We start from the raw sequence: 14,003 nt of genomic DNA, 5'->3' as shown, positions 1-14,003 counted from the left end.
GACTTCCAGGAAGTCCAGGAAGCTCAGAGAGTCCCAAAGAAATTGGACCCAAGAAGGAACACACCAAGGCACATCATAATTACATTAGCCAAGGTAAAAATGAAGGAGAGAATCCTAGAAGCAGCAAGAGATAAGGGGACAGTAACCTACAAAGGAGTTCCCATCAGACTGTCAGCTAATTTCTCAAAAGACACCTTACAGGCAAGAAGGGATTGGAAAGAAGTATTCCAAGTCATGAAAGGCAAGAATCTACATCCACAATTGCTCTATCCAGCAAAGCTCTCATTTAGAATGGAAGGGCAGATAAAATGCTTCTCAGATAAAGTCAAGTTAAAGGAGTTCATCATCACCAAGCCCTTATTTTATGAAATGTTAAAGGGACTTCTCTAAGAAAAGAAGATAAAGAAAAAACATGTATAGTGAAAGGACAGCAAACTCACAATTATAACAACCACACCTAAAGCAAAACCAAAAGAAACTAAGCAAACAAGTAGAACAGGAACAGAACCACAGAAATGGAGATCACATGGAGGGTTAACAACAGGAGACTGTGAGGAGGAGTGAGGGGGTGAAGGTACAGAGAATAAGTAGCATAGATGGTAGGTAGAAAATAGAAAGAGGGAGGGTAAGAATAGTATGGGAAATGTAGAAGCCAAAGAACTTATATGTACAACCCATGGATATGAAGTAAAAGGGGGGAATGTGGGTGGGAGGGGGTGTGCAGGGGGGAGGGGAGTGAAGGGGGGGAAATGGGACAACTGTAATAGCATAATCAATAAAATATATTAAAAAAAGAGAATGCTCACCACCATTTAGTCATCAAGGAAAGGCAAATTAAAACTAAAATGAGAGCCCTGGCCAAGTAGGTCAGTTCATTGGCGCATCATCCCAATACTCCAAGGTTGCAGGTTCGATTCCCAGTCAGAGCACATACAAAAATCAACCAATGAATGTATAAATAAGTAGAACAACAAAAACTAATCTTTCTCTCTCCAATAAAAATTTTAATTTGAAAACTAAAATGAGCTACCACTAAATACTCACTAGAATAGCTAAAATTAAAGAGTGACCATATCAAGTATAGCAAGGATGTAGAACTGAAACTCAGTTTGTACTTGTAGAAATGGAAAACAGGGTGGCAATTGCTTAAACAGTTAAACATACTCCTGCCCTGTGATCCAAGCCATTTTACTCCTCAAGAAAAAAAAAAAAAAAAAAAAAAAGGCAATGCGTCCACATCACAAAGATTTGTACACAATCTTTGTCCCTGTTTTATTTGCAATAGCCCAAAACTGGAAACAACTGAATGACCCTCAAAAGGCGAATGGATAAACTATCTGCAGTATATCCATACAAAAGAATACTCTTTAGCAATAGAAAGGAATGAATGACTGACACACTCAAAATAATTATACTTAAAATGGCAAAACTCAATAATGAAATACTCTGAGAGAAGCCAGACAAAAAATGTTCACACTACATGATGCCATTTAAATAACTCTAGAAAAGAAAAACTAATCTATAGTAATAGAAAATATATCAGTGAACGTGAAACGAGAATTACAACAGGGCACAAGAAAAATTGGGAATGGTGAGTATGTTCATTATCGTAACTGTGGTGATAGTTTCACCGGTGTATACATATTTCAAATTTACCAATTGTACACTTTACATATATGCACCTGTATGTTAATCATACCACATATGAAGCTCCATTTTTAAAATAGACCCCTCATCTGAACTAGGTTAAGTTGTGAATGTAGAAAGAGATTCACATGAGTCAACCACAGCAGTACAGGATAGCGATGTGCTTAATTGGGAATTCAGTTATATAGGACATTAAGCACACTGAAATCACCAAGGGCTTTATTGGTCAGATTAATGGTAATCACTCTATCCAAGAGAGCCTATTAAGTTGCTTGATATAACAATACTTTCACAACACAGATCTAATCTTAGCCAAATGGAAATGTATGTTGTTCTATGGCTCAGCAAATACAGTTTTGCTGTCATCCTGCACTGATCTTGACACTCTAGCTGAATCAGGTACTCTATTTTATTTGACTATGTCCCCAGTCTTCCAGGGCTTAAGACCTCCATACTGACTTTTTCAGATCCCTAATACCTGTTCCTGATTTGAACATTACTGGCTCCCCCTTCTCAATTCAAAAATACGCTATCTCGGTGAGAACACCGACTGGTGCAGTCACTGTGGAAAACAGTACGGAATTTCCTCAAAAAACTAAAGCTGGAACTGCCTTCTGATCCAGCAATACCACTGCTGGGATTATACTCAAAAGAACCTATGCTCCCTAATGTTCATAGCAGTGTTATTTACAATAACCAAGTGCCAGAAACAGCCCAAGTGCCGATCAGTAAATGAGTGGATCAAAAAAGTGTGGCACATTTACACAGTGGAATACTATGCAGCAGAAAGAAAGACAGAACTCCTACCCTTCACAACAGCATGGATGGACTGGAGAGCATCATGCTAAGTGAAATAAGCCAGGCAGGGAAAGACAAATACCATATGAGCTCACCTATAAGTGGAACCTAATTAACAAAACAAACAAATGAGCAAAACAGACCCAGAGACATGGAAATAAAGAACAAACTGACAGTGACCAGACGGGAGGGGGGAGGAGGTATTAGGGGAAAGAAGGGAAAGGGGCAAGTCAAGGAACATGCACAGAGGACTCATGGGCACAGACAACAGGGTGGAGATTGACTGTGGGAGTGGGGAGCCCGGGACAGGGGAGAGCAATGGAGAAAATACTGGGACAACTGTTAACTGGGACAATTCTTTTTTAAAAAAGAAAAAGGAAAATATATAATAAAAAATTAACTATTAAAAAATAAAATTAAAATACATGCTACCTTGCCTGGCCATTTAGACCTTAAAAACTATCTGCTCCATCTGGATTTGTTCTGGTCTGTCTTAAACCCAAAATCTTAGATTGTGACACTGTTTTGCTCTCAGTTGTCACTTATTCCACGCTTCTAATTCCCATCATTATACTTGAAACTGGCCCTTCCATCTTAGATTTGCTTTACAGACTTTAGTTGCTATTTCCCATTCTTTAATTTGAAGATCCTGACCCCCATACTCTGATCTCTAAATTAACCTGTCTTTCTGGTCTGAGCCTCTCCCAGTTTTACCAATCCTGTTCCTACCCAACTCACTTCTTAAATGTCAGAAAGGCGTCTTAGAAGCATTGGGTTCTTGAAGTATGTAAAGGACAGAAATGGTAAGAATAGAAGACCAATGGCACAAAAAAAGATGAGCAAATGTCCAAGTGTATGATGTTGATGATAAAATATGAGACTGGCCTGACTGCAACAGGAGACTAATGCTAAGGCAGAGTCAGACAGGAGCTGGGGCTTCATAACACAAGTTACTGAAAAACTGTTGTATGCTCTTGAGCAGGGGAGTGACAATTAAAACTTTTAAAACAAAATTATTAGTCTAGTACTGAAAAACATGAGCACAGGGGACACATTAGAAGCAGGAGGTGCTAAGCACAGCTCTCTTGGAAACTGTGGCATGAGGTAATAATGCCATGGTCTAGAATGGTGTCAGTAGTAGTGGAAATGAGAAATAAATGCTCTATCAGGAGTTTCCAACCTTTTGGTGTCCCTGGGCCACACTGGAAGAAAAGTTGTCTTGGGCCACACATTAAATATGCAAACACTAACAAAAACTGATGAGCAAAAAAAAAAAAAAAAAAAAAGGTTATAGTAAATTTACGATTTTGTGTTGGGCTGCATTAATAGCCATTGAGTTGGACACATCTGCTAGAGTATAAAAAGAAAAACTCAAATGTCTTAGTGACCAAGTACCTACAGGAAGACAGTCATGATCATAGTAACAACTAACATTTATTGACTGCTTACTATGCATCAGGCACTCTTCTGTGTAACTCAAAGCATTAAACTTATTTAATCCTCACACTAACACTATGAGATGAGAATTATTACTTTTCTCATTTTATAGATCAAGAAACTAAAGGAGAAAGGTTAAGAAACTTGTTCGAAGTCAAAAATAGATAGTAACCCCAGGATTTAAAGCCAGGCAGTAAAACTCCAGAACCCATTCTTAACCGCCCATTCTTTATATATTTGAAGGAACAAGGGAAGGAATCCATGGAGTAGGAAAAACAAGCCTAAAACCTGGAAGAATACTTACAGAATCATACACCCTATAAGACTATCATACAGGGAAGGACAACAGGTTTGAAAGCACAAGTAAGGTAAATATTTTACAAGAGAACTCAGTCCATGATTTCAGTCTTTCTAAAGTTGAAGACTTAAAAGTCTACTTTAAAGAATGACAAAATAGTTGTGAAGAGTGGAAGAGTCCTAATTTGGAGAAAGAATATATTGCAGAGTATTTTTAAAAATCATACCATCCCTCTTAACACCCATCGTGAGAAACTCATGAACAGACCAAGAACATAGTCAAAGAGAAAATTTCTAATAACTTTCCTTTAAGAAAGCCACAGTAATAATTATCAACTCTCACCACTGATCCTCTGTTCCTGCCACCCTTCTCTTGCTAATATTCTACATTCATATGAAAACAAGGTTTCACTAAGGGATCACTCCTAATAAAGAAGGTTTCACCAAGGGAACATCTAAGGGTTTTTTTTCTTTTTTGCTTAATAGCCAGAAGACCAATAAAAATGTGTACTCTATAGATATTTAAGCATGTATCATAAAAGCATGTCACAGTCAGTCTTTTGAAAGCTATTAAAATCCTTAACACAAAGTCATCCCTGCTCACTTTTCCAGGTCACCCTGGCTCCCAATGTAACTTTTCATGAAGGCAAATACTGGGGTTGGCCAAAAAGTCTGTTTGGTTTTTTCTATATGATGGCTCTAGTAGCACTTAGTTTTCTTTAACTTCATTCAAAACAATTTTGTTAGACTGTATTGTGACAGTTGTCAAATCAGTGTGCATTTTTAAAAAAACTTATCAAAATTAGTGAATTTTTGTGTAGCCATTTTAATATTAAAGATTGAAGAAATATGTAACATTTTGGGCACATTGTGCTTTATTATTTCAAGAAAAGCAGAAATGCAAAAAAAGGTGTGTGCAATGTATGGAGAAGGTGCTGTGACTAATCCAACATGTCAAAAGCGTTTTGTGAAGTTTCCTGCTGGAGATTTCTCACTGAACGATGTTCCACAGTCGGGCAAACCAGTTGAAGTTGACGGCGATGAAATTAAGACATTGAGAACAATCAACGTTATCCCATGCGGGGGATAGCTGACATAAAATTTCCAAATCAACAGTTACAGATGAAAATGAAAAATGTGCCTTCCATTTTACAGAAAAACTGAATGGACTTTTTGGCCAGCCCAATATAAAATTATATTTCCATATCTACAATTTGTCATTAGGCTAAATCATGTCTCTATAAACTAAACTGATCCTTCTCTTCACAAAGTACTTTTGCCTTCACCCTTGAGTCCTAAACAGCAGACCCTTTACACTATTAAGTCCCATTTCTGTCTAGAATTTCTGTGGCCCCACAGAGCAGCAATTAAATGAGGATACAAGGCCAATGTCCATGATCATTCGCTGGTTAAGTGACAGTTTCCCACACACCAACCTGGCAGTGTGGTATAATTTAAATTCCTATGTCAGGCAAAATTACCAATTACTGCATGACAAGGATTTTCACTTGTTAAGTCTCAGACTACCAAGGTTATAGGTGAATAGTATAAACCGTGAATGCCAAGAGTTTACCACACATTCTCTAAGAGGCTTTTCATTAAATATGATATAGGGAATAAAAGAATACTTACTTAGATTCAACAAAGTCAGGTTCTCACACTCCTAGTTCTACTTAATAGCAGCAAAATGCAAAATAAAAAGACTGGCCTAGATGAAATGAGAAGATTGGACCAGATGAAATAAGAAGACCTTTGGTGATAACAAAAGTCTGTAAGACCTACTGAAGCTAAAATATGATCTCACAAGCTGGAAACTAAAATTAAAAACAACCTGCATGACAACTGGCTGTAAACAGTTTGCAGAGGCAGCAGCCTCCACACCACCTCTCTCAACTTTATTGTGCTGTACTTAGCCTTTATCATTTTCTTTCATAGGTACTTCTCAACGGCCCTGGAGAGTCCTGCTTCAATAAAAAATATTAGTAGGTGGAGAAAAAAAAGTAACTCTGCAAAGGAAAATAATCCCCCCAAAATGTCCAGGTTACATAGTCATTATTCAGAGTACTTTATTTTTTATAAAATGGAATCTCACAAATATTAAATAAACAATACTTTGAGCTAAACAAAGTTATTCAAGTTAGTCAAGTCAAATAAGAATAAACTAACTACAAGTTGCATATCTAGAATTTTTAATGCTAAAATATATAGGATTTCAGCTATTGCCATGAATAACCTATTAATATAAATAAGGATGAACACTAAACAAGCTGCATACCTTTAGTAACTTAAATTAACTATGTAATTCATGATTCATTGTCTTATTATACACACTGGTAGAGCTCTACAGGTATGCCTCGCTATACACAAACTGGTATTCTATATAAACATTTACCTTCTTAAAAAAACCTGGTTTTTATATTAAAAGTAATACATGTACATAGTAAAAAAGTAAAAGTGCCCCTTATTCCATATAACTCCTATCAGGTTAACTACTAACAAGTTAAACTTTATTTTAAATGTACAAAGAGGGCTTCAATACTTATAGGATCTGCTATGTAGAAAAAAATTATTAAACAAGCCCCATCCCCAATTATCTGATTGTATTTTTATATTCAACACGTATTTTCTTAAGTGATGCATACCTGTACAGCTCCATTCTAAGGGTTGCTAAGATATTCCTGCATACTGCAAGACAAACAATGTTGACATTGTGGCACACTGGCAATGTGGTATCTGGCGGTCACGGTAAAAAGGCTTTTGGAACTCTTAGTTCATGAGATCATTTCAATATATTGTATATCCCTGGGACACATGCTATCTCCTGTGCCTCAAGATAAATAAGGTAGCTCTAAATTCAAACAAAGGATATTTTTTAATCATATTAAAATCTTTTGAATTCCCCAAATGTGCCTGCCTATATGTCAAACTCATTTTCACCAGGGGCCACATCAGACTCAAGGTTGCCTTCAAAGGGCCAAATGTAATTTTGGGACTGTATAAATGTAATTACTCCTTAACTAGGGGCAAGGAGCTTGGCATTGCCACCGCATAGAAACAAGGTGCTGGGCCGTATGAAACAAGGTGGAGGGCTGGATTCTGCTCATGGGCCTTGTGTTTGCCCACTGTGGGTTAGAGTCATTAAGATTGATCAATAGTTTACGGGTCAATATTTATTCTTTAATGGTATCATTCTATTTAATCTACATCAATATAAAAATGAGCAATCTACTTAAGCAATATCAAAAGTGTGCTATCTAGGTTCTGTGTTTGTGTTTTTAAGGTCTCCCTTTTATGATTTATGCCTATAAAACAAAATCTAAGAAAAGTTGGTTCTAGAGAGCCAGAATTTATAAAATTTAAAGTCTGTTTTGATTGACTTGGTTTTAAATAAAAATATAATCTTAAAATTTTCAGTTTTTTAATTACTATATAAGCATATTCTTACCAAAAAAACCTTTATGTTTATATGAGTATAACAATAAAAAATGTGTTGCTTTTCTACCTAAAAAAAAAAAAGTAACTCTGCAAAGGAAAATAATTACTTCTGAAAACCATATAGTAAGACAAATTACTATACTATATGTTCATATGTTAACAAAAATGGATATTGCCTATATATGCATCAACATTAGAAGGTCACTATATAGTAGAAAAAAAGCACACCATAGCCAAAACTATTTTCAAATATCCATTTTAAAACTTGAGGTAACTTGGTCCTGACTGGTGTGGCTCAGTTGGTTGGGTGTCATTCTGCAAAGTGAAAGGTCACCAGTTCAATTACTAGTCAGGGCACACCCCTGGGTTGTGGGTCAGGTAGGTCCCGGGTTGGGGGCATACAAGATGTAGACTCAATGTTTCTCTCACACATTGATGTTTCTCTCCCTCTCTCCCTCCCTTCCCACTCTCTAAAAATAAATAAATAAATAAATAGCTTTTTTTAAAAAATTTAAGGTAATTTGGAAATCTTTTACAAATCAATATATTTGTAACTTAGGCTCATACATTTCATTTGCCAGGCCACTGCCAGTGATTTCAGTTTCACACTAACTACAGGAAGGAAACAAGTCTGGCTACTTTCTCATAAATAACTAACCTCAACTTAATTATATGTTGATTCAGCTCCGCTCCCACATTTATAACAAGTTTTAACTAGGAGAGGTGCAAACCGCAATAGTCAAACACCAGCAAAGCAATGGGCAAGACAATACAACCTATCTCATGAGTTACTACAAAGAGATCCATTGTTTCTCACCCAATCAAGGGCCTCACTTTTACAAAATTCCCCTCTTATCCCTGTATCAATTTTTCTTTCTTCACTGGTTCATTTCATCAACATTATAACACTTTAATATCTTCCATCCTGAATAAAAATTCTCCGGATACCACATTCCCACTGCCCTATTTGCTTAATTTATAGCAAAATTCCTGGGGGGACGGGAGGGGACCATGTATACTCACAATCTTCATTTCACTCTCAGATTCTTTCTTGAACCTATACCAATCATGCCTTTATCCCCAACACCCCACAGAAATTGTTGTTATCAAGGTAAGCCAGCAACGCCCACATTGCAAAATCCAACGATCAACTCTCAGCCCTCATCTTATTTAACCAATTGGCAGAATTTCACAGAGCTGATCCTCTTCTCCTCTGACACATTTTTTTCATCCTTTTGCCTCCCAGAGACGTCATTCATCCTTGGTTTTCCTCTTTGCTCACTGGTCCTCCTTCAGTATCTCCTTTGCAAATGCTCATCTTCACCCTGTCCTCTACATAAAGTTGTTTGCCTAAGGGAGTTAGTCCTTGAACCTCTTCTCTTGTCTATCTTTATTTTATACCCTAGTCAACCAACTACAGCCTGTGATATATACACTGAAGCAGGCTGGCCCTTATTCCCTGCACTACAGTTCATATATCTAGCTGCCCATTTGAAATCTCTACTTGGATAGCTAATAGGCATCTCAACATTAACATGGTCAAAGTCAATTCCTAGATTCTACATGAACACTTCTACTCCCTACCTCCACCCATTTGCCCCTTGTCAGTATAAAAACAACTCCATCCTTCCAGTTCCACAAGCACCAGAACTTAAAGAGTTCTCACTGACTCTTCTATTTTACTGGTACTTACCTTAGAAATAGATCCAGAATACACTGCTTCTCATCACCCCCACCACTAGCCCTTAGTCAAAGGCACTATTTCATCTCTTTTCTATACTATTGCAATACATGTCCTAAACTGGACTCCCTGTTTCCACAAAACTGAACATCCATACAGCAGGCAAAAGTAATCCTTTTCAAACCTAAGTCAGATTATGTCACTTTTCAGCTCAAAACTTCTTATTACTTGCCATTTCACTTGGAATAAAAACCAAAGTTTTTATGATAGCCTACAAAGCCTCACTGTGACCTAGTCCCTGCTGCCTATCTCATCCATTCCTCTTTCACTCACACATGCCACTCCAGCTACACCAGCCTCCTTGCTTCTTCTCAAACACGCTAAGCATACCCTGCCCTAGAGTCTTTGCTCTTGCTCTTCCCCAGCCTGAAACCCTCTCTCTAGGCATCTGCGTAGCTTCTCTCGCCCATCATTTAGGCTCAAATGTTACCTTCTCAGACCTGTTCTTACTATCCTATATAAACTAGCAACTCCCTACCCATATTGTCACTCTCAATCCTTAACTGCTTTTTTTTTCTTCTTAGCACCCATCAGCACCTGACAAAGAATGTAATTGTTTATTGTCTGTCTTCCTCCAGTACTAAAATGCAAGCACTAAGAGAGAAGTGATTCTAATTTATTCAAAAAGCATCACAAAGAAGAGTACCTGGCATTTAGCCTGGTACATATTTGCTGAATGACCAAATAAATAATTGCAAGTCATTATGCTACAAGTTTAACAAAGATTAGCTCATTTAATCATCAAAAAACTGTATGATGGTACTATTATTCCGATTATATTAATGAGAGAAAAAGCACAAGAGATTAAATAACTTGTCCATCATAAAGTTCGTAGTGGTACAGTCAGTATCCTCTGTCTATTAATGAGATCAAGTGAGAACATACAAATGGAGTACTTAACAAAATGTCTGGCACATAAAATACCTAACATTTATGGAATACTTATTACATGCCAAACATTAATGTAGGATCTTTACACGTTTTTACTCATTTAATTCTCATATTATTTAATAAATGGTTGCTATTATTTTCATTACTTATTATTTATCAGGGTACCAACCTTAACTCAATAAAAGTCATAAAAGATATTGCTGTGAGAAGGAACTCCGCAAACTCCAACTTTAACTCTTCTTAGAAAAATGTTAACATGTGCTTAAAAAATGTGTTTTGAATATTAGCACTGTAAACTAAATCAAAATTAACTGGCTTCCTACCATACACAGGCACATCATTAATAATGTATTTGTCATCTCTCAGTTCTAAAAAGCCCCCTAATATTCAAAGACAAAATACTCAAAGATTTTTATTACAAAAAAATCTATTCCTCTGGCAAAACTCTGATTGCTACTCCATATTGCACCGTATTATGGATAATGCATATTTTTCATTATTAATTTTAAAAGTATGTGGATTAAAGTAGATCTTTTTAATGTTTAAAATAGAACTCACTCATTTATACAAATTATTACTGAAATCACCAAGATTATCTAATATAAATATCCTTCTGCTTTAAGTCAGTTTTATTACCAAAAATAAATTTTTAAATTACTGCACTGAAAAAATAAAGTGGCCAATTTCCTTTACCCTTGAGTTAAAGTCATCGGATTCACGAAATTTACTGAATGTAATTTTGTCAGCTCAGCATATCATTGGGGTTTTGATTTACAGCTCAACCAGCAGACACTCATTCTTTATTAACAATTAACATATGAAATATTCTGGGTAAAGACCCTTAAAACTTACGGTGCAATAATGGCTCTAGCAGGTCTTTTTGTAGACTGTACTTGCGAAAGCCAACCTTCTAGCTGTGCATTCAGCTGCGGTCCTGTAAAAAGAGAAAGAGGGAAATTGGAGTCAGCAAAGCAATGTACTATGGATAACCGTACATGACACAAAACTCACATTAAACCTATTTGGGACTAAAATACCTTAACAGACGGTATAATTATCAGTTTGGATGTTAACATTTGAAAATTAAGCAACTATACACAAGGACTCTAGCAAGCAATATAGTATGGCCAAGTACTGAATAAACTACACTTGCTTTTGTCTATTTGTTCGATCCCTGGTCAGGGCACATGCCTGGGTTGTGGGTTTGGTCCTGAATCAGGGCACTTATGAGAGGCAACCAATCGATGTTCTCTCACACTGCTGTTTCTCTCTCTCTTTCTCCCTCCATTCTCCTCTCTCTAAAATTAAATAAATAAAATCTTTTTAAAAATGATTCATGTTGATACAGAGTTGCAATTCACTCATTTTCGATGCTGTGCAGGAGTGTCCAACCCGTGGGCCCCATGCTATGAATGCAGCCCAACATAAAACCATAAATTTACTTAAAACCTTATTTTTTTGCTCATCAGTTTTCATTAGTGTTTGTGTGTTTAATGTGTGGCCCAAGACAACTCTTCTTCCAGTGTGGCCCAGAGACATCAAAAGGTTGGACATCCCTGCAGATGTATGTATTGTAATGTATGAATATACCCAAGTTCATTCATCCTCTGTTCACAGACATTTTGGCCACTTCTGTTTCACTGTTAATAGACAATGCTACAAACCTCTCGTAAACATGTGTTAAGAGTTTCTATGGGACTTATCTAGAAGTAAAAGTAGTGGATCATATCTTCAACTCTTAGTACGACATTGCTAAATTGCCCCCTAAAGCAGCTGGAACAATTTACCCATCAGTATAAGGGCAAAACAGAATTAAGAAATTTAATTCTCCCTGTTAAAACTAAGGGAAAAGAAACCCAACACACTTAAGAGCATTTTCTTTAGAAAACTTGTAATTGTACTCTTTCTCTGCACCTTTGAAATGTATATAAATATTTTTAAAAGCTAAATAAGCTTCTAACCAGCAATCCAGGGCTGACTTTCTCAAACACCTGGTAGCCATCTCTTTGAAAATATGATCAAGGAAGACAGCTTCCCTTTCTGCCAGTTTCTGAGGAAGGACAGGAGCCCAATCTGAGTCGGCTGCCTAGCCACACAGGTAATTCCAAATACCTACTGCCATAAGTGCTTCTTTTTCCTTTGGATAAAGCCAATTAGTTAAAGACAACACACACGTGTGACAAATGTTGCCATCAAGTCTTCTCACTTGAGCACTATCATAGTTTACCTTGGGAGCACGCAATTGGTTGTATCTATGTACCTCCAAAATGGGAGAACTCTCTTTAGATCTTTGCAATCTCTTAGCAGATTACTTGCGATGTGAATCGCATTCTACATTAATGCTTATTCAAAAATAAAATTGTTGACTTCCGGCCAAGATGGAGGTGTAGGTAGACACGCTGTGCCTCCTCGCACAACCAAAATTAAGGACAACAAAAACCAGGACAGAAAATTGAACTGTATGGAAGTCCCAACGACCATTTATCCAGACCAGTAAGAGGGGCAGAGTCGGTGGCTGGCGGAGAGGGGTCGAGGCAGGAAAAAGCAGTGGCTGGCAGACCCGGGCATGGGAAGGCAACGAGCAGACCCAGTAAGGAGTGCAAGGCAGCTGGCTGTCTGCAGTCACACATTCTCGCACAGATAAACCAGGTGAAAATGGCCAGTGAGACAGACCGCACAACCCAGGGCCCCAGCACCAGGAAATAAAGCCTAAAAGCACTGATTGAAAACACTTGTGGAGGTTGAGGTGCCGGGAGAGACTCCCAGACTCACAGGAGAGTTTGCTGGAGAGACCCACAGGGTCCTAGAACGTGCACAAGCCCACCCACCCAGGAACCGGTACCAGAAGGGCCCAATTTGCTTGCGGGAAGGGGCAGAGGGGACTGAAATCCGACAGAAAACAGAGCAAGTGCCACTGTTCCCTCTCTGACCCTGCCCCCACATACAGCGCTACAACCCAGCAACTGGGTTGCCCTGCCCAGGTGAACACCTAAGGCTCTGCCCCTCACTACTTAACAGGTGTGACCACCTCCCCCCTAAAAATTGGCTCAAACGGAAGAACAAATCAAAGACCCAGAGCCAATACTTTTAAGTGACCAAGAGATAACCAATCTATCAGATGCACAGTTCAAAGCACTGGTGATCAGGATGCTCACAGAATTAGTTGAATTTGTTTGCAAATTAGATGAAAAAATGAAGGATACACTAAGTGAAATTAAGAAAAATGCACAGGGAACCAATAGTGATGGGCAGAAAACTGGGACTCAACTCAATGGAGTGGACCAGAAGGAAGAAAAAAACATCCAATCAGAAAAGAATGAAGAAATAAGAATTCAAAAACATGAGGAGAGGCTTAAGAACCTCCAGGACATCTTGAAACGTTCCAACATCCGAATTATAGGGGTACCAGAAGGGGAAGGAGGAAGAGCAACAAATGGAAAAGTTATCTGAACAAATAATAAAGGAGAACTTCCCCATCCTGGCAAAGGAAATAGACTCCCAGGAAGTCCAGGAAGCTCAGAGAGTCCCAAAGAAGTTGGACCCAAGGAGGAACACACCAAGGCACATCATCATTACATTAGCCAAGGTAAAAATGAAGGAGAGAATCCTAGAAGTAGCAAGAGATAAGAAGAGAGTCACCTACAAAGGAGTTCCCATCAGACTGTCAGCTGATTTCTCCAAAGAGACCTTACAGGCAAGAAGGGGCTAGAAAGAAGTATTCCAAGTCATGAAAGACAAGGATCTACATCTAAGATTG

The 14,003-nt window shown here is 37.8% G+C and overlaps 1 protein-coding gene across 1 annotated transcript in view; it reads right to left on the bottom strand.

Annotated features, from left to right (window-relative positions):
• Positions 1–14,003, bottom strand: part of MEMO1 (mediator of cell motility 1) — a 111,476-nt gene that overhangs the window by 56,273 nt on the left and 41,200 nt on the right. Inside the window, exon 2 of the mRNA XM_045827140.1 lies at positions 11,099–11,180. Within this exon, the coding sequence (XP_045683096.1) occupies positions 11,099–11,180 (82 nt within the window). The remainder of the gene's footprint in view (positions 1–11,098; positions 11,181–14,003) is intronic.

The sequence above is a fragment of the Phyllostomus hastatus genome, unplaced genomic scaffold (genome assembly GCF_019186645.2).
Source record: "Phyllostomus hastatus isolate PE091 unplaced genomic scaffold, TTU_PhHast_1.1 phas_scaffold_78, whole genome shotgun sequence".
Lineage (NCBI taxonomy): Eukaryota > Metazoa > Chordata > Mammalia > Chiroptera > Phyllostomidae > Phyllostomus > Phyllostomus hastatus.
This window is presented reverse-complemented; position numbering and strand designations above follow the sequence as displayed.